The sequence below is a fragment of the Heptranchias perlo genome, chromosome 2, assembly GCF_035084215.1.
Source record: "Heptranchias perlo isolate sHepPer1 chromosome 2, sHepPer1.hap1, whole genome shotgun sequence".
NCBI lineage: Eukaryota > Metazoa > Chordata > Chondrichthyes > Hexanchiformes > Hexanchidae > Heptranchias > Heptranchias perlo.
Window position 1 is genome coordinate 125597102 of NC_090326.1, and position 21923 is coordinate 125619024.

The window sequence follows — 21923 nt, forward strand, 5'->3', positions numbered from 1 at the left end:
AGTCCATCACCGGCATCTCCACATCATGACTACCAGGGTAGTAAGTGACACATCACCATTTTCAAGCTGCTAGTGCCTCATTTATGCCAGGCAGAGGCACTTAATATCGGCCCCTGTATCCACACAGTGCAGATAACATTGAGAAGGAATCATGTGAAAAAAATCACAGGTATGAAGCCTTTACCAGCCTCTATAGTGTACCCCAAAATTAGACTTTGTTCGAACTTTTTGCCTTCACAGAAAAAATGATTCAACTGGATAGCGTTGTGCTTAAGAAACAGACAGTTAGGACAAAGAATTAACAGTTAAACATCAAGATGTATTTTTGTGTACTGTGCACACAAAAAGTTACGGATGATTAATTATTCCCAAGGTGATCTGCGAAGATATTGATGAGAAAATAACTGGCCTTCAGAACCCCATTCTTACCACATCTCCCTCCCACTCCCCCTCCCCCTCCCACACACACATATACTGAAGTACTCTCAATACAGAAATAAATCCAAGTGTCTCCATGGCAACAAGAACACTTTGAGTAGTGGCTGCTAATCTCTCAACTGTTATCCAATTCTCACTAATAAGACCGAAGGCTAAGGAAGACATTAAAGCTCTTAGATCGGAAGAAGAAATCTGTACATTCAGTTGAAAGGTAAAAAGATCTTATGATGTATAACCAATTGACCGATGGATTACTAACAATGTTAACAGTGGCGTATTTAGGTCAAAGCTTCAGGGGGCACCAGATCATTGCCTCACAAAGTGGTCGGTCTTTCTCTGTCTCTATCTTTTTGTTTCCACAGTCTTTTCTTCCTATATATGCATTTGACTCTCTTTCACTCTACGTTTCTTGTTTGTTTTGCTTTCGTTTACTCATGTTTTCTTTCTTTAACATGGGCTTATTGAGCTTCTCTATTGCTTGCTTGTTTTCTTAATGTTTTCCCAGTCCCCTCTCGCACGCTAGATATTAAATGCACTACAACTGAAATAGTTGCAAACGTGTTCAAAAATGGACTAAATAAACTTGTGTGTGGTGTTTCATTGTTCTTCAAAAGGAACTACAGCATTATATGTGGGAACTGGAAGTTGGTTCCTGACTCCCAATTTGGAACAGCCCTCACTGCATTACAGAAACAGTGCATAACTGACCAGTACCCAGCTACAATTGGAATAGTGGGGTAGGAAAGCAAAAGAAAAGAGAAAGATAATGCGACAAAGAACAAACAAAGGGAATAGAAGAGCCAGAAAATCAGTGAGAACGTGGAAAAAAAAATTCCTTTATTAATTATTGCGTTGCCTCCACTCAGACCCTTGACCTAAATATGTCTCTGACTGTACACAATATTATTCATCAAGAAATAAATCTGAAGCTTTCCACCAGGATGATGGAATTGTTTGCCCTCAGTAGAAGAGTAAATACAGCAGCATTTAACACTTCATTTTGGAACGACACCATCTACATAACTAGGCTTTGTTGACAATCAGCTATGATTTTAGTGAACACTTTTGACCTGAATTATACATGGAGATTTTGAACTGATTTGTTCAAAATTGAAAACTTGGCGTAATGATGCAAAACAATATGCAGTGTTAATAAAAGCAGGAAAAAAGCTATGAGGCATCAAATTTAAAAAGAAATATTAGATCAATAGTTTCATATATGATTCAACACAATCTGGTTTAATAAAAAATGAAATATCACCACCATCTTCTTTTAATTATTTCACTATTTGCTAAAGGTAAATTTTATGCCAGAAAATGAGATACCAGATCTGAACAGTCAAAGATCTCAGATTAGGAGTAAACACCCTCCAAAAATATATTTCAAGTGAAAAATGTTCTATTGAGCAATAAATGGGTGATACAATGGAAACTTGTTCAACGTTAAACGATAGAGTTGGTGAACAGCAGCTTGGCCATAAAAGTAATTACGCTTCATTTTGGCTCTTGCTTAGTTGCCTTAAGTGAAGACTTTCCCTTTCTCTAGATTTGAGAACTACATGAGGAGAAAGAGACCCAAGAAAGAGAAATAAGAATAGAGAAAGGAAGAATATGCTGCTCTGGAAATTGCCTTTTATTGTCTGGATTTTCTATGCCAGCACAGTGAGCATTTACATCATCAAAGGACAGGCCAACGAGGACAGCCAGACTGATCATCACACACATGGGTACCTGAGGGAATTTCTACATACTTTGTCTCTGAATGACCACGTTGCGTTTCCCAAGAATCAAACCAGCTCTCTGATTCAAAAGCTATGGGATCGAGTACAGTGCACAGAAAGAATAGCTAGCACGGAGGACCAATGTGACAAGGTGGGTTATATCTTAAACTTTTCCAATGCTCAGAGAAACAATTAGCTACAGTAAACTTTGTGTAATTTGGCAGTCATGTCAATAATTTAGAAGGTGGCAACAAGCTGAAAAAATGTGTCAGCTTGGCTGAGTGGCAGCACTCCTTCTGCTGAGTTTGTGGGGTGGGGGGAAAATGCTTTAGGACCGTTTTTGGGCCTGAATCGGGTGGCACGCACAGACTGCACCCCAACTGGGAGGCCCAAGGCTGGCCTGAAATTGGGCCTCAGGCCTCACTAACATTATTTGGGCGAGTTAACGATGCCTGTCGCACTTCCACAGACAGCTTGCCTATTTTAAAAAGATGAACATTGGGCTGCTTGCCTTACCGTCTGCAGTCCAAAGCTAAGTCCCGGGAAGGGGTGTGAAGCGGCAATGGGGGTGGGGGGAGGGGGTGGAGGGGAGATCCATCGGGACTCTGTGGAGATGGGGGAGTACTCCTGCTCCTCCTGACTCCACAGATACATTTTTATTTTACTTTATTTAAAAACTCACCTCTTATTGGCGACCACTGTTCAGGCCACAGCGGCTATTGAAGAATCCGGAGAGGAGCAGGTCTCGGCTCCCAATTTCCCAGAGGGAGTGTAAAACAGGAGCGACATGGTCCAAGCCCATTCCAAGATTTGAGCACATAATCCAGACTGCCACTTCAGTGCAGTATTGAGGGGGCGCTGCATTCTCGAGGCCCCAAATGTCTGTTCATGTAGATTTAAAAGATCCCATGGCACTTTTTTTGAAGAAGAGCAGGGAGTTCTCCTGATGTTCTGGCCAACATTCTTCTCTTAACCAGCACCACCAAAAAGATTGACTAGTCATTCAACTCAATGCTGTGTGCACAAAACACAGTGACTACACTTCAAAAGTAATTCGTTCGCTGTGAAGCACTTTGGGGCATCCTGAGGATGTGAAAAGCACTATATTCCCGAAATCTTTCTTTTTATAAGAAGGGTGAGAGAAAGAAGCTGTCTCATGCAAGTTTCCTTTTCATAGCTTGTGTCTGTAGTTAAAATATATTGAAAGCTTTTTTAAAGTGACATTAAACATATTCTATATATGCAAATAACAATAAAGTTGTTGCTAAGATTAATACCCATGGTTACTAGGTTGAAATAGTAAGCAGCTACATTTTCTCCTCCAGGTTAAGTTTATTATAGAAACAGACACAACTCAACTGGTGAGCAAAACCATTAGAAAGAAATTTTGGTATTACTATTTTCACCGTAACTTCTATGCAAAATGTCTTAATAGAAATGAGCCAAAAAAAATTCGCTTCTTAAGGATTGTTGAGGGCACATTAAAGGCCAATCTGCATAGAATATTCCAGAAATGCACAGCTTGGGCTAACAAAGCAAGTTTAGCCATGTACTCACACTCAGACCTGTGAACTAGTGATGCAAAAGAAGAGCAAGATGTCAGCATTTCCCCACAGCACTGGCAGAAGTGAATAGTAAAGCAGAGTTTTCATCTGCACAGAATGAGCTCATTAGTAGCCATCAGCAGCACGTGAACCAATACAGCCAGTGAAACCTATGTGGGAGGGTCTCATTGCACAGAACCTCGAGTTTAGTTTGCAATTCAGTACTATAAAAGCCTATCACACATATTTACAGTTATGGAACTGCTAGTTGCTTTAATGCCTCACAACTGCCTCAGGTCAGTTTGCTGTAGTTTAGAACAAATGAACAAATTAAGCTTCTTTTCAGCACACTGAATGAATGATAGACTACAGCATACACTTCAGATATCATAACTTCATTTACTGAATCAGTGGTTATCATGTTGAGAGCGCATGATGTTCCAGTGTATATGGTGTTCCTGTATGTGGGACTTCAGAGTATGTGGTGATCCGGTGTATGTGGTGATCCAGTGTATATGGTGTTCCAATGTATGTGGTGATCCAGTGTATGTGGGATTCCAGTGTATGTGGTGTTCCACTGGTGATCCAGTGTATGTGGTGATCCGGTGTATGTGGTGTTCCACTGTATGTGGTGATCCGGTGTATGTGGAATTCCAGTGTATGTGGTGATCCGGTGTATGTGGTGATCCGGTGTATGTGGTGTTCCAGTGTATGTGGTGATCCGGTGTATGTGGAATTCCAATGTATGTGGTGATCCGGTGTATGTGGTGATCCGGTGTATGTGGTGTTCCAGTGTATGTGGGATTCCAGTGTATGTGGTGTTCCAATGTATGTGGTGTTCCAGTGTATGTGGTGATCCGGTGTATGTGGTGTTCCAATGTATGTGGTGTTCCAGTGTATGTGGGATTCCAGTGTATGTGGTGATCCGGTGTATGTGGGATTCCAGTGTATGTGGTGATTCAGTGTATGTGGTGATCCGGTGTATGTGGTGTTCCAATGTATGTGGGATTCCAGTGTATGTGGTGATTCAGTGTATGTGGTGATCCAGTGTATGTGGTGTTCCAGTGTATGTGAGATTGCAATGTATGTGTTGTTCCAATGTATGTGGGATTCCAGTGTATGTGGGATTCCAGTGTATGTGGGATTCCAGTGTATGTGGGATTCCAGTGTATGTGGTGTTCCAATGTATGAGGGATTCCAGTGTATGTAGGATTCCAGTGTATGTGGTGATCCAGTGTATGTGGGATTCCAGTGTATGTGGTGTTCCAGTGTATGTGGGATTCCAGTGTATGTGGGATTCCAGTGTATGTGGTGTTCCAATGTATGAGGGATTCCAGTGTATGTAGGATTCCAGTGTATGTGGTGATCCAGTGTATGTGGGATTCCAGTGTATGTGGGATTCCAGTGTATGTGGTGTTCCACTGTATGAGGGATTCCAGTGTATGTAGGATTCCAGTGTATGTGGGATTCCAGTGTATGTGGTGATCCAGTGTATGTGGTGTTCCAGTGTATGTGGGATTCCAGTGTATGTGGGATTCCAGTGTATGAGGGATTCCAGTGTATGTGGGATTCCAGTGTATGTGGGATTCCAGTGTATGAGGGATTCCAGTGTATGTGGTGATCCAGTGTATGTGGTGTTCCAGTGTATGTGGGATTCCAGTGTATGTGATGTTCCAGTGTATGTGGGATTCCAGTGTATGTGTTGTTCCAATGTATGTGGGATTCCAGTGTATGTGGGATTCCAGTGTATGTGGGATTCCAGTGTATGTGGTGTTCCAATGTATGAGGGATTCCAGTGTATGTAGGATTCCAGTGTATGTGGTGATCCAGTGTATGTGGGATTCCAGTGTATGTGGTGTTCCAGTGTATGTGGGATTCCAGTGTATGTGGGATTCCAGTGTATGTGGTGTTCCAATGTATGAGGGATTCCAGTGTATGTAGGATTCCAGTGTATGTGGTGATCCAGTGTATGTGGGATTCCAGTGTATGTGGGATTCCAGTGTATGTGGTGTTCCACTGTATGAGGGATTCCAGTGTATGTAGGATTCCAGTGTATGTGGGATTCCAGTGTATGTGGTGATCCAGTGTATGTGGTGTTCCAGTGTATGTGGGATTCCAGTGTATGTGGGATTCCAGTGTATGTAGGATTCCAGTGTATGTGGTGTTCCAGTGTATGTAGGATTCCAGTGTATGTGGGATTCCAGTGTATGTGGGATTCCAGTGTATGTAGGATTCCAGTGTATGTGGTGATCCAGTGTATGTGGTGTTCCAGTGTATGTGGGATTCCAGTGTATGTGATGTTCCAGTGTATGTGGGATTCCAGTGTATGCAATGTTCCAGTGTATGTGGGATTCCAGTGTATGTGGTGTTCCAGTGTATGTGGTGATCCAGTATATGTAATGTTCCAGTGTATGTGAGATTCCAGTGTATGTGGGATTCCAGTGTATGTAATGTTCCAGTGTATGTGAGATTCCAGTGTATGTAGTGTTGCCTGCTAGCAGTATGAAGTTGTAACATTTCATGTCCATATTATGAGTGGCTGTTAATTCAGCTGCATATTCAAATATCATTGAGTGTATCCAGGTCCCAGTCAGTGAGCCTTACTTTACAGAATCTGCAATCATCTGTGCATTCACCACAGCTAGATGGAAGAATATTTAACTAATATATGTGCCTATTAAATGGCGATTTACATGATTAGTAAGTCATGAAAGCAGATAAATCCTTATTGGCCAGTTCACCCCCATTAATGCTAATAGTTTGCAAATCACTGAGACAATACAAGAATGGCTGCAGCCATCATTTAAAATTGTTCTGTGAAATTATGCAAGGTAGGGTCTATTAACCCAAAGCCCACTGAAATGATATAGTGGCCCTAATTAGTAATAAATTATTGACAGCTAGAAAATCTTCATTGTTAAAAAATCTATAATCTATACAGATATGCTGTTTCTTTAGGATATAATACAGTAATAAGTAAAATCCTCTGATAACTGGAATTTATATTAATCCAATTAACATTTTATTAATTTTTTCCAAAAGAGAGATTTTATGAAATAGTAACAATAAAATAAATTGCTTCATTTTTACTGTGAGACACATGGGGCAAAATTTTAACTCCAAGCCGGGAAGACGGCAGGGTGGGGGGCGGGGTGGGGGATTCCTGACAGGAAACCCGGAAGTACAAGTTTCTCAGATGTCCTTACAATTTTAACATAAGGACATTTATAATTTTTTTTTGACAATTGCCTGCCTGACATGGAAGAGGATGCGAGCAGGTAAATCTTAAATGGCGGGGGGGGGGGTCAGGAGCATGAGTCATCGAGAGTCATCGGGGGGGTCGGAGGTCATCGGGGACAGGCTCGAGAGTCATTGGGGATCATTGGGGGGGTTGGGATCAAGAGTCATCGGGGTCATGGGGGGGTCGGGCTAGAGAGTCATCGGGGTCATGGGGGGGTCGGGCTCAAGAGTCATCGGGCAGTAGGAGTCGGGAGTCATCGGGGTCAGGAGTCATCGGGGATCATGGAGGGGTCGGGGTCGGGAGTCATGGGGGGTTCGGGAGTCATCGTGGTGCTCAGTCATCGGAGGCTCAGTCGTTGGGTGTCATCGGGGGGCTCAGTCATTGGGGGGGCTCAGTCATTGGGGGTCATCAGGGGGGCTCAGTCATCAGGGTCATCGGAGGTCATGGGGTGGGTTGGGATCGGAAGTCATGGGGGGGTTGGGGCTGGGATTCATAGGGGTCATGGGGGGGTCGGGAGTCATCGGGGTGCTCTGTCATCGGGGGTCATCGGGGGGGGGTTGGAGATCGTGGGGGGGACGGAGATCGTGTGGGGGTCGAAGTTCGTGGGGAGGGTTGGAGATCGTGGGGAGGGTTGGAGATCACGGGTGGGGGAGTCAGATCGTGAGAAAGGTTGGAGATCATGGGGGGTGGGTCAGAGATCATGGGGGGGGGTGTCACTGCAGGTAGGCTTGTTGGGCCTGGGGGAAGCACCCTGCTCCTTTGGCCCATAAGCTGTGCTACAAAGACACTTACCCACAGTTTCGTGCCTTGTCGCCTCATCTCAAGTGGCGTGAAGAAGAAAACCCGGGAATCCCAGCCCCTAGGGATTAAAAACAAAAAAATCTGTTAAAATAGAGGCCCGCAGCCTCCTTGAAAGCTTTTAGTGACTAACCTGCCTCCTGAGAGTGGGTTGGTTGCCCGTCCCTCATCCTGCCTCCGTTAAAACCAGAAATGGGTAGGTTGGAGGCGGGTTGGGGTGGGTTTTAGATTTTTTAAATTTTTACTACCCCACCCCGCCCCCGACCCACCCTTTTTTCCGAGTTAAAATCATGCCTCTGGAAACAGATTGCATAGACAAAACAATTAGGACTCAATAATTAACTGAAAAATAAACTACAGAATGCATAATAAAAGCCCAATTAACTGCTGGTTTATTTTCCAGTAAACTGCCAAATTTCATTATATGTTTTGTTCATCAGTGAATTCACAGATCCAGCGTTATCTGTAGAGAGCAGTACCTGAAGGGAACACATACTCAATAGCACTAATTCTCCCATTTTCTTCAATCACAACTCCCCACCAATGCCTCAGATTTAAAATTTTCATTCTTGTGTTCAAATCCCTCCAATGCTTGCCCCTCCCTATCTCTGTAACCTCCTCCAGCCCTACAACCCTTTGGGAACTCTGTGTTCCTCCAACTCTGGCCTCTTAAGCATCCCCCACTCCCTTTGCCCCACAATTGGTGGCCGTGCCTTCAGTTGTCTAGGCCCTAAGCTCTGGAATTCCTTCCCTAAACCACTTCCTCTCCATCTCTCTCTCCTCCTTCAAGACCCTCCTTAAAACCTACCTCTTTGATCAAGCATTTAGTCACCCCTCCTAATATATGCTTCTTTGATTCGGTGTCAATTTTTGTCTGATTATGCTTCTGTGAAGTGCCTTGGGACATTTCCCTATGTTAAAGGTGCTATATGAATGCAAGTTGTTGTATCTCTATGGACAAGAAATTCAATGGTATTTCAGTAATATTTGCATCTACTCATATAATTAGAAGTATTTTGCTCAGCATATGTCACACTTTAAACCTGTACATTACACCCAGGTTGTTCACAGCATCATAAGTCATCCATCACACATTTATGATTGCCTTAAATGAGCACTATCTGACCAGTTAACTGTGCTGATGGGCTCAAATATGCACTTGTAACTAGGCAAGCAAGAAAAGCTATCATTACTAACCTTCTCTCAATGACTATGAGCAACGCCATCTGAGATCCTCCAGCTTATTATGTTTTTCTTATGTAGAAAGGGGGAAGTCTTTAATTAGAACGCATCTCAAGGGCAATTAGGGATGGGCAATAAATGCTGACTTTGCCAGCGATGCCCACATCCCATGAACGAATAATAAAAAAAAATCATCTTATACTTTCCTTTAAGTCTGGGGTTGTCATGCATTTTAAACATTATACCAATGACTTGATTCAGATGCAATTTTTATTGGTTAATAAGAAGCAATGAGACCATTTATTCACAAGACCATTAAATTGGATCACTGGATTTACACATAAGAAACAGAAAATGCACATTTTTTCTGATGCTAATATTTCATCTGCATGATTGCTGCCTGATCTTATTAACTGCCAAATGTCAGCTTGGTTCAGTTGGTAGAAGTCTGAACTCAAGTCAAAAAGTTGTGAGTTCAACAGACTTAAGCACATAATCTAGGCCGTCACTTCACTGCACTATCTGCATCCTTGTGACATCCTGCCTTGCAAATTAACAGTTACAGTAAAAGATGTACTCCTATACTGAAAAAAAATCAAATGTATATTTGTGCAGGACAAGATCACTAGTACAGAGTGTAAAGAACATTTTAAAATGGCTTGAAAAGCATGTTGTTTTATATAAGAGGAGAATTCCGTGCCGGGAATTTACCACAAAGATAAACTTGTAAAATCTACCCTATATTTTAAGCACTTCATACATCTCTATTTATAATTAAATATGCATATACATATTCAAAGATATTCTTTTTAACAAATATTACAGTACTTACAATTCCATATATATTTATATTAATTTTATTACAATTATATGGTTTTATATAAAAGTACCGCAGGGATCAGTGCTTGGGCCCCAGCTATTCACAATATAGATCAATGATTTGGATGAGGGAACCAAATGTAATATTTCCAAGTTTGCCGATGACACAAAACTAGGTGGGATCATGAGTTGTGAGGAGGATGCAAAGAGGCTTCAAGGCGATTTAGACAAGTTGAGTGAGTGGGCAAATACACGGCAGATGCAGTATAATGTGGATAAATGCGAAGTTATCCACTTCGGAAGGAAAATCAGAAAGGCAGAGTATTATAGATTGGGGAATGTTGAGGTACAAAGGGACCTGGGTGCCCTTGCACACCAGTCACTGAAAGCAAACATGCAGGTGCAACAAGCAGTTAGGAAGGCAAATGGTATGTTGGCCTTCATTGCAAGAGGATTTGAGTATAGGAGTAAGGATGTCTTACTGCAATTATACAGGATGTGGAGATGCCGGTGATGGACTGGGGTGGACAAATATAAGGAATCTTACAACACCAGGTTATAGTCGAACAGTTTTATCTGAAAATCACAAGCTTTCGGAGCTTACCTCCTTCGTCAGGTGATGAAGGAGGTAAGCTCCGAAAGCTTGTGATTTTCAAATAAAACTGTTCGACTATAACCTGGTGTTGTAAGATTCCTTACATATGCAATTATACAGAGCCTTGGTGAGACCACATCTGGAGTATTGTGTGCAGTTTTGGTCTCCTTACCTAAGAAAGGATACAATTGCCATAGAGGTAGAGGGCAGCGACTGATTCCTAAGATGGCTGGACTGTCATATGAAGAGAGATTTGGTCGACTCGGCCTGTATTCACTCGAGTTTAGAAGAATGAGAGGGGCTCTCATTGAAACGTATAAAATTCTGACAGGGCTAGACAGACTGGATGCAGGGAGGATGTTTCCCCTGGCTGGGGGGTCTAGAACGAGGGGTCACAGTCTCAGGATACGGGGTAGGACATTTAGGACTGAGATGAGGAGAAATTTCTTCACTCAGAAGGTGGTGAACCTATGGAATTCTCTACCACAGAAGGCTGTGGAGGCCAAGTCACTGAATATATTTAAGAAGGAGCTAGATTAATTTCTAGACACAAAAGGCATTAAGGGATACAGGGAGAGAGCGGGAATATGGCATTGAGATAGAGGACCAGCCATGATCATATTGAATGGCGGAGCAGACTCGAAGGGCCGAATGGCCTATTCTTGCTCCTATTTTTTATGTTTCTATGTTATATATATATTTATAATTGGGTATATTTAGAATTAACAATTCATATATTTCATGTAATCTTATACATTATGTATGGTTATGTTTTCCATGCTCATCCATTCTATTTGTAATGATCACATTATGAGTACCAGAAGCTGATGAGCAGCAGAGATTTAATACTTTATTTAACTGTGATAAATCATAGAATCATAGAAAGTTACGGCACAGAGGAGGCCATTCGGCCCATCGTGTCTGTGCCGGCCGAAAAAGAGCTATCCAGCTTAATCCCACTTTCCAACACTAGGTTACAGCACTTCAAGTGCTCATCCAAGTACTTTTTAAATGAGTCGAAGGTTTCATCCTCTACCACCCTTCCAGTCAGTGAGTTCCAGACCCCCACCACCCTCTGGGTGAAAAAAATTCTCCTCAGCTCCTCTCTAATCCTTCTACCACTTACTTTAAATCTATGTCCCCTGGTCACTGACCCCTCTGCTAAGGGAAATAGGTCCTCCCTATCCACTCTATCTAGTCCCATCATAATTTTATACACCTCAATTAAATCTCCCCTCAGTCTCCTTTGTTCCAAAGAAAACACCCCAGCCTATCCAATCTGTCATCTTAGCTAAAATTCTTTAGCCCTGGCAGCATCCTCGTAAATCTCCTCTGTACCCTCTCTAGTACAATCACATCTTTCCTGTAATGTGGTGACCAGAACTGTACGCAGTACTCAAGCTGTGGCCTAGCCAATGTTTTATACAGTTCTAGCATAACCTCCCTGCTCTTATATTCTGTGCTTCAGCTAATAAAGGAAAATATCCCGTATGCCTTTTTAACCACCTTATCTACCTGTCCCGCTACCTTCAGGGGTCTGTAGACATGCACTCCAAGGTCCCTTTGTTCCTCTACACCTCTCAGCATCCTCCCATTTATTGTGTATTCCCTTGCCTTGTTTGCTCTCCCCAAATGCATTACCTCACACTTCTCTGGATTGAATTCCATTTGTCATTTTTCTGCCCACCTGACCAGTCCATCGATATCTTCCAGCAGTCTACAGCTTTCCCCCTCACTATCAAGCTTTCCTCCTCCCTATAAATGAGGGGCACAGATCTATTTCTTTATTTATCTACCTGCAGAGGATGAGGAATTTATTTATGTTCTCATTTTTAAAAAGTTTTTATCAATAAGAAATATTATGGGTGATCTGCTGTTAATATTTATTTAATATTTTGCTACAAATTTTCAAAGCTGCTCTACTGTATTATTTTTCAATAGTTGCTTTGATTTGTTTTGAATTCACAAAAGTTCCTGCATCTATCCTCTGGACCAATCTATATTATATACACCAGTGATGTGTATAATTACCTTCAATTCATGGTGCCAAGACATAGAATTATTCAAATTAAACTGTGCTTTAATTACAGTGCCTTTCGCCAGAGTTTCTCCTTTCAATTGTAGAGGAAGATAGCGAGGAACACCATCTACATGAGGATGCCTTTCACAGGCTTTCTGTTCTTCTTCTTTATTATATCATTTATATGAAAGACGTCTGCACTTCAAATGTTCCTCCAAAAGTTAAAAACTACAGATTCTATCTCAATGGGATTTTAAGTTTAAAACCAGATCAAGACTTAAATCATCTCTCCCATGATGAAATCGGCAAAATTTTGGAAATCATTCAAGAGCATTATACAGTTCCCTCCTGGAGTCAGGTGTGTGAGATTTTGTTTTTTCTTAAAACAATGCGAACAGTAGATATTCTGTTTTCAAAAAGATGTGAATTTTGTCCTTATCAAGGTGTTAGTGCTGGGAAATGCAACACGTCTCATTTTGAGTACTTAGGGAGTGAAATTGGTCTTCAGTAGTAGTGCAAAATGATCAATAGTGAATCGGTAGCCTGTTTTACACCGAGCCCTATTCATTTTTCCATTGAGAGCAAAAATGGAAAAACGGACTGCCGGTTTGTTATCACCCATTTTGTGCTACTGCCAAAGACCAATTGCACTCCATTAAAGTATCAGTATTTAGCTTGGATGGGTCAGATATAGCATATCAACAATGTGTCTCAGAAAATAATCCCTTAGTGCAGCAGTGTGATGTTTTTCTGTTTCACACACAAGAGACTTCTCAGAGATTTCCAATTTAGTGTCAAGTTCGGAGCAGTTTCATATTGGGGGCCCATACCCACTAGGAAATGGATTGAGAACCCAAACTCAGTCCACATAGCACCTTACAGACAAAAGAGGCTTTAATTCTATGTTCTGTCCAGATTTGAACCCACTTCCCAGAGATAAGAAAGCAATTCCCCAATTGACTGTATCACCCAGAACTGCTGTTCTTACCCAAGTTTTAAAAATATACATTTTTTTGGAATTGTTGAACTGTTAAAATGTGTTTTTTTTAAAATTGCAATACATTTATGAGTTTTTCCAAATATGAAAGCACAACAAGAAAATGCAGACTTTTTATTTCCTAGTGTATTGATGCTGTCTGGCTGGAGGAAGAAGCTGGCATAGTCGATCCACTAGGTGCTGATGAAAATACTGCCCCTCGACTGGCTGGTGCAATCATTACTTCCATTCTGCAAGGATTCTGTATTGGAAGCTCAAGTTTACCCAACACAAGCTTTTTCACCGAATATATTTTCAGATCTCTAAACAGTACAAGTAGTATAAGTATTGCAGGTATGTCAACTAATCAAAGGAGCACTGAAAATATACTGTGATAATACTCTGTAAGTTAAAAGAATATTATTGTCATGTAAATGAAAAAACGGACAGTATTGGAAGTTGTTGGAATCTGTCTAACAATAACTGTGATAATGAAGAGATTTAAAGATATAATAATCACCATCGTATTGGATGCCTGCCCCGATTTTACCTCGGCCTTTACAAGGCACAAATTCTTGCCAGACCCAGCTTAAAGCAGGACTTTGTTTTTGTAGTATAAGTAGCTTTCATGGTCATTTATCTAGCCCACAATTTAGCACATTTATTGAATTCAATTCCACAAATTGCTCTGGTGAGATGGTGAATTTTCAACTCTCGTTTAATGGTCCACTTCAATAACCATTATACTACTGTATCTAATACATAGCTTACAGTTACACTTGAATAACTACAAAAAAAAGGACAACACTCTGGGGTCGATTTTGACTGCTTTCGCCTGGCGTTACCGGGAGACTAATGGCATCAAAACAGGGTTGGTACCCTTACTGACCCGTTAACACCGGCGATGCGGACAGCTCCATTTTGAAAGGGGCCTACCGCCGGGTGTCCAAAGCACCCGCCTGTTTCAGGTGATAGGCCCCTATTAATATGACATATATAGGACCCGATTGCTATATTAGATTAGAACTAGTCGAAGCCTTTACGGTGCGGGGCCCACAAAAATAATCTGGGCCGCTACCGCCCCCGGACCCCGACCATCTACGAGGTTGCACCGGGCCGAATTTGATGCCTCAATTGAGCTGTATTGGGATATCTGTTTGGCACCCTGCAGTCTGTCTGCCAGATTTAAATAAGGCCGTAGCCTCAAAATTGTTGCTGGATTGGGCTCACGAGCAGCGCACCCAAAGGTCAAAATAGACCCCTCTATCTCTTTGGAAATTTTAGCTGCTTCAGAAGATGGAATGGATTGGGTACAGTTCCTGATAGGCTAACTGTATGTGGTCTATGAAGGGCTAAATGGCTTATTAGCACTTTCTATTTACTTCTTACATTCAGACCTGAGTCATCTCCTTAATCAGCTGGGTTTGGGAAGATATTTTGAATCACGCTCGCGTGATCACAAGAATAACAGAAGCACAAAGAAGGAGTTCAAAGGCTCCGGCCATCTACACTTTGCAAACAAGCAAAACCAAGACCATCATGATTGTGATCACATACATGATGATGATAGATTCACATGGACAAAGGTAAACTGAACTAACTATTTTTCCTTTAGCAGATGTCTTAGTGGTGTCACTCTACAGTCTAATTTCCCCTGTTTTTCTATGTTATTACATATGATTGTATATTATAATTAGTATTATTAGTTGACTATAATAATGTATTTTTTTTATTCGTTCATGGAATGTGGGCGTCGCTGGCAAGGCCAGCATTTATTGCCCATCCCTAATTGCCCTTGAGAAGGTGGTGGTGAGCCGCCTTCTTGAACCGCTGCAGTCCGTGTGGTGAAGGTTCTCCCACAGTGCTGTTGGGAAGGGAGTTCCAGGATTTTGACCAGCGATGATGAAGGAACGGCGATATATTTCCAAGTCAGGATGGTGTGTGACTTGGAGGGGAATGTGCAGGTGGTGTTGTTCCCATGTGCTTGCTGCTCTTGTCCTTCTAGGTGGTAGAGGTCGTGGGTTTGGGAGGTGCTGTCGAAGAAGCCTTGGCGAGTTGCTGCAGTGCATCCTGTGGATGGTACACACTGCAGCCACAGTGCGCCGGTGGTGAAGGGGGTGAATGTTTAGTGTGGTGGATGGGGTGCCAATCAAGCGGGCTGCTTTGTCCTGGATGGTGTCGAGCTTCTTGAGTGTTGTTGGAGCTGCACTCATCCAGGCAAGTGGAGAGTATTCCATCGCACTCATTGGGAACATTGGAAAGTATACAACTGGTAAAGACTATGCAGTTCAACTGGCTGGCCCCACGAAACTAATACCTCACAATCGGCCACTCCTTCAAATATCTATCAAATTCTTCTTTAAATTTTTCCGCACTGTCCATCTCCACTACGTCCCTAGGCTGTCCATTCTTCACGTTCACCATTTTCTGTGGAACGTCGTTAAATCCAAACTGTCCATCTTGTAATCTTGAGCCTGCCTTGCTTGGTTCTAGTGTTTTTGACAATCTTGAACATATTCAATTTATCTATTCCCTTAAGAATCCTGAGTGTTTGAATAATATCTCCTCTGAGCCATCTCTTCTCCAGAGTTAAACAATCCCAGGCTTGTCAACCTTTCTTCATAGCTTGGATGCCTTAAGCTACACATCAGTTAGGCTGCCCTTTCTCCAATGCCTCTAATGCCCGGATATCCTTGCTGTGGCACAATGATCAGAATTGTACACACTAATCCAGCTGCGGTCATGCCAGTGTCTTTCCCTACATTGCAACAGTGTCTACACTTCAAAATACTCCATTGGCTTTGAAGCCTGGAGATGTCCTGAGGTTGTGAAAGGCATTATATAAATCAAGTCTTTCTATTTTGTACAGACTCATTATCATCTCCTGGGATTTATGCTCTCCCCCTCTGGTTGTACATCCCACGATCCATTTAGATTTCTTTACTGTTGCCACACAGCGATATCCATCAACACCCCAGACCCCGCTCCTGTGTCCTGTGAAATTCCTGCTTACAGTATTCAGGAGCTGCAATCGCAGAATGGTTGAGAGAGTAGACAGGGACCTGTTCCAGACACCAGATAGGAGTGGGCGGGGAGGGGAATGAATGGCACTGAAATGGGAAGGTGAGAATGTGAAATAGAGGTAGAATGGACAGCAGTGAAAAAGAATAAAATAGATGCTTGTGAAAGAGGGGGAGAGTGGATAACAGCGGAGCAAAGATAGATGGTGATGAAAGGTGGGAATGGACGGCCGTGAAGGGAGGAAAATGAATGGAAATAGAGGGAAGGAGAAATTAATGTTAACGAAGGGGAGTGGCAGAAACTGTAAGCAATGCTTTTGGGGGGAAGAGGGGAGCAGGTGGGAGCAGCACTTTGTGGGGGAAGGGTGAGAAACTGGGAGTAATCCTTTGGGGTGGGGAGGACGGAAAGTGCCAACATTAGCTGAGAGGGAGTGGGGATTAAGATTGCCAGCTTGAACTGGGGGAGGGGAACGTCAATTCCAGCTGAGCTTGGTTAGGTGAGAAGAAGTGAGCGAGGTTGAATTAACAGGGAGAGGAAGAAGAGTGCCACTATGAACTGGGAGGCTACGAGAAGAGAATTGGGTAGAAATTAAACTTCATTCCGCCCATTTTACAGGTGTATAATGGGCGCAACATAGGTACCAGGCCTGCTTCTCAGGATCCTTCACGGCTGTTGTGGCCTAAGCAGTGGTCACCACCGAAAGGTCAGTTTAAAATTTTTGTTTCAAAGTTCCTGTGGATCCAGAAGGAGCAGGAGTGCTCGCCTGAGTCGACAATAACTTGATCGGCAACCACCTCCCCATTGCCCCTCCCGGAAACTACCTTCGGGCTGCTGCCGGTGAGGCAAGTGGCCCGAAATTCATCGATTTAAAATGGGTGAGCTGCCTATGGAGGCACGACAGGCACTGGTAGCTCAGGCAATTAACATCAATGAGGCCTGAGGCCCAATTTTTATTCAGACCTCGGGCATCATGTTTGAGACGTGCGCTCCTTAAAATGGGCCTCAAGCAATTTCACCTCCACGTTTCTGTGAAAATGTGCAGAGTTGGATGGGACACAGCGTCTCTGTAAACTGGGTTCAGAGGGATGGAATGCCTCGATGTGCCCATTTTAGAATGCCTTTATGAACTAAAGTAGTGGTGGGTTGGATGTGGGAGAGTGACTGTTGAGATCATTTTGGCGAAGTAACAGGCTGGTTGATCTATTGAAAATTCTGAAATGTTACTTTTGTTTTTCAATTTTTTTTAGATTAAAAATATATGCATTATGAAGTATAAAAGTGCTTAAAATTAATCAGAATGCATAGTTTTCTGGAGGAACATGGCCTTGGGGCCCACTGGAAATACATCTCCAATTCTATGTCATCAACATTTGGATTTCCTCTTCAGGCTTTCATGATCTTACTATTTGTTTTGTCCAATACAACTGAAGGAATGTTGTGTATACCAACCACTTAAGTTACAAAGCCTGTGTAACAACTTGTTTTCAAATGGCAGGCCACTCTTGAGTTATCAGCATTTTTGGAAGTTGTTGGCCAGCTTTTGCCAGTTTTATGGGTTGGCCTGTTTGCACAGATGGTTTGAATGCCATTGAAGTCTGTGCTTCTGCTTAGCGTTTCCCCACAGCAGCAAAAATGAGATCAGCGACTCAGCAGGATGAGAGACCATGGTGTGAATCCATTTCTCATTATTCCGATGCATTGGCAATTGTACAATGGAGCTCTAAACATGCTGCAGCACAGTGCTGAACAAGGGGAAAACAATAATGAGGAGACTCATTTTCCCACAGAATTACATTTTAGGGACAAATTTTGTCTTCTGCTACTGTGCCCTCCTATATTTGTTTGCTGTAATATTTAAATGGTTCTACATTTAATACTGTTTTAATTAATTAGGAAAAATTAAAAATGGAAAATAGATACCAGTCTTTTTTTAATGAGGGTGTGGTCCCCTCTAATTAGGATGCAACTCTTTGGGCTGATTTTCCTCCAACCCCCCTCCCCAGGACTAGCCTGGGTGTAAATGAGACAGAATGCACCCAAAGTGCATGACCTGACCCACCCCTATTTGAGTCCAGGATGGTGCCATTGGACCCCAATTAGCATGTAAATGAAGACTTTGCAGGCTTTGGGTGGGCAGCTTTCCAACGGGTAAGTAACTTGAGGTATTTTAACTGCCGACCCACCCAGTTTCTGCAGAGTGGATAGGGTTAAAATCCCTCCCTAGCTGTGTAAAGGTCAAGGCTCAATAACCAGGGTTTAACTGTGCTTATCTACCATACGTGATTACTAGGCCATGATATATGGTTATTTGGTTCTGTACAGTGGGCCTGACACAAAAGTGATTTGTGCACATTATGCATGGGTTATTAATTTCTGTGTACCTATTGAAACTTATGGCTTGTTTTAAACAACGTTCAACCTCAGATAAATTGATTGTCATGTCCCCTCAACTAGGTTTGCTTTTCTGCTGACCAGCTAGTGGGAATCTTCCTAAATGGCAGTGATTCTGCTATTTCAAAAGAACACTTCAACCAGATCAGCCCAGCAATTATTCAGCAGCTGCTTAGTGGAGCTTGTCAACACAGTGAATGGGAATATGCACACTCCGTTGTCCTGCCAACTAACACTGAGAGTAAGTCATACTGAATAACATGGTTTTGTAACTGGCAACTCTACAATGGCAGAATCAATACCGTACTATGTGCCTTGTAGGGTTACTAGGCACTAAGTTTGTCACATTCTTTGCAATTATGCTCTCCGCCAGTCATCCACAGATTAATTTGAAATCTTTTCCCACACATCTCTCAGTGAAAAGAATGAGTATTTCTGAGACATCTGGGATTACAGGGTCCCTTCCCTTAGAATGGATTTCTATTATTTTCCCAGTAAGGGGCAAACTACGAGCAATAATAACCCCAAACCAAAATTTCAAAGCATCCAATCATACTATCAGCCTATCAAATTTATTGACAGTTAAACCTGTTGCAGCTCACTGTGCGTCAACCTGAAGATACTGAAAAATAAGATTCCATCATTAAAATTTACATAGAATGTACAGCACAGAAACAGGCCATTCGGCCTAACTGGCCTATGCTGGTGTTCATGCTCTACACGAGCCTCCTCCCACCCTTCTTCATCTAACTCTATCAGCATAACCATCTGTTCCTCTTTCCCTCATGTCTCTATCTAGCTTCCACTTAAATGCATCGATGCACTTTATTTATTTATTTGCATATATTACTCAGAAACAACATATCAGTCCCAATTTATAATATTTTTGTATATCTGCTAAAATGAAGTTGTCTGTAATTGTGTACAAATTATGATTTGGACACATTTTCCAGAACATTTCAGCTATAGACATTTAACTTGAAGAAAAATTGCAGCAAATTCGAATCAGACTCAACTGTATAAATGCCCTAGTACGGCAGTGGTGAAAAATACTGTAATGTTAGAAGTATAGCTGTGGATAATAGTCTACTACTTTATAAAATGTAAGGAATCTTACAACACCAGGTTATAGTCCAACTATTTTATTTGAAAATCACAAGCTTTCGGAGGCTTTCTTCTTCGTCAGGTGAGTGTGGGATCCCACACTCACCTGACGAAGGAGAAAGCCTCCGAAAGCTTGTGATTTTCAAATAAAACAGTTGGACTATAACCTAGTGTTGTAAGATTCCTTACATTTGTCAACCCCAGTCCATCACCGGCATCTCCACATCCTGACTTTATAAAATGTCAGCATTCTAACCTGTGTTCTTAATGGAGCAGGGAATCGGAGTAGGATTTGTCATCTTTCCAGTACTTCATTATTTCTCATGCTTTTGGAGAATGGTGACCTCTCTCCTCTTCTTAAGTCACTGATTAATTCTTGTGTAAATATATTAACATTCAAATGTGAAGAGGAACCCTGAATGGTTATTTTATGAATAGCACACTGGATTAATGTACACGTAAAACACATTAAAGTTAAATCCTTATTCCTCCTTTTTGAGGGAACTCTTTTTTTCTTGTGAAAAATAAGAAACTTGGTGTAAGCACTCATTCACAAATATTTACACAACAAATATTCACAAACCAAAAAGTGAACATTTCAGAACAAAGATAAAACCTAAGGAAACATGACTTGGTTAAAAATCATTCCAGAATAATATTAAAAGAAATTAAGATGATTTAAAGATACATGGCATCTATCAAATAATTCCTATTCCATTTCTGAGTCAGTGTGATAACCTAAGTGTTCTTCTTTTCTGGTCCAGAACAAGTTCCCATTAATATAAATGGTGCTTATTAATCAGGTAAGCAGTTAATCGCTCTGCAGGTGGACTAATAAACCAGAGAATGTGAGTTCGAATCCCACCATGACAGTTTGAGAATTTGAATTCAGTTTAAAAAAAATCTGGAAATCAGAAAAAAGATGGTATCAGTAAAAGTGACAATGAAGCTGTTGAATTGTTGTAAAAACCCAACTGGTTCACTAATGTCTTTTAGGGAAGGAAACATGCTTTCCTTACCCGGTCTAGAATGTATGTGACTCCAGTCCCACACCAATATGGTGGACTCTTAAATGGCCTAGCAAACCACTCAATTATATTAAACTGCTCAGCGGTTCAAGAAAAAGGCCCACCACCACCTTCTCAGGGCAACTAGGGATTGACAATAAATCCAGCCCTACCAGTGATGCCCACATCCCAAGAATGAATTTTAAAAATTTCCAAAAATAACATTCAGTTTTTTCCATGGAAGAAAATACAAAATTGAAAAAGGAAAGATAAAAAAAAACTGAAGTAAAAACAGAAAATGCTAGAAATACATAGCAGGTCTATCAACACCCCTAAAGGGAAAAGGCTCATTAGCGTTTCATATATAGACCCTTTATGCCGACGAATGTGCTCCATCCATAATGTTAACTGGCTTTTTATATTTTCAGATGCTGATGGACCTGCTGTGTACTTCCAGTATTTTCTGCTTTTAATTGGAAAAAATATAAAATTGCTACAACATTGCAGATAACCTTAGTACAGATTAAATATAGATTTTACATATAATAGTTTTAAAATGCATTCTAGCTTTTTTGATATTTGTTCTCGGGATGTAGACAATGCTGACAAGGCCGCATTTATTGCTCATCCCACCTAAGTGTGGGATTGGAGTCATGTGTAGACTAGACTGGGTAGGGGTGGTAAGCTCCCCCTCCCTGAACCATTTGGGGTTTTACAACAATCCAGCAATTTTCTACTGTCAGCCCACAAATTTCTAGATTTATCAAATTCAATTCCACAACTTGCTATTATGGAATTTAAACTCACAACCTCTGGATTGCTCGTCCAGTATCATAACCAACCATCCTGGACCATTCCATCACAAAGGCCAGTACAGTTGCACACAATACTCTTGTCATCTGGCATCCACACACAAACATTTCCATCTGGTTACACTGTGGTCTTTGGTAGCACCCAACATTAGAGATCAGATGATATCAGCTAACAGCCTGGAATGTTTTTAGTCAGAATGGCTAGTGCCACTAACATGAGGTTCCATTACTCACTGAGCCATCAAGGGGCCACA

General features: G+C 41.7%; 1 protein-coding gene across 1 annotated transcript in view; it reads left to right on the top strand.

Annotated features, from left to right (window-relative positions):
- The first annotated feature begins 541 nt into the window (after positions 1–541).
- The window catches only part of LOC137334301 (zinc transporter ZIP12-like), a 52562-nt gene continuing 31180 nt past the window's right edge, over positions 542–21923 (top strand). The window contains exons 1-6 of the mRNA XM_067998983.1: positions 542–649; positions 1985–2310; positions 12429–12716; positions 13481–13688; positions 14730–14920; positions 18810–18987. Of these exons, the coding sequence (XP_067855084.1) occupies positions 2050–2310; positions 12429–12716; positions 13481–13688; positions 14730–14920; positions 18810–18987 (1126 nt within the window). The 5' untranslated portion in view covers positions 542–649; positions 1985–2049. The remainder of the gene's footprint in view (positions 650–1984; positions 2311–12428; positions 12717–13480; positions 13689–14729; positions 14921–18809; positions 18988–21923) is intronic.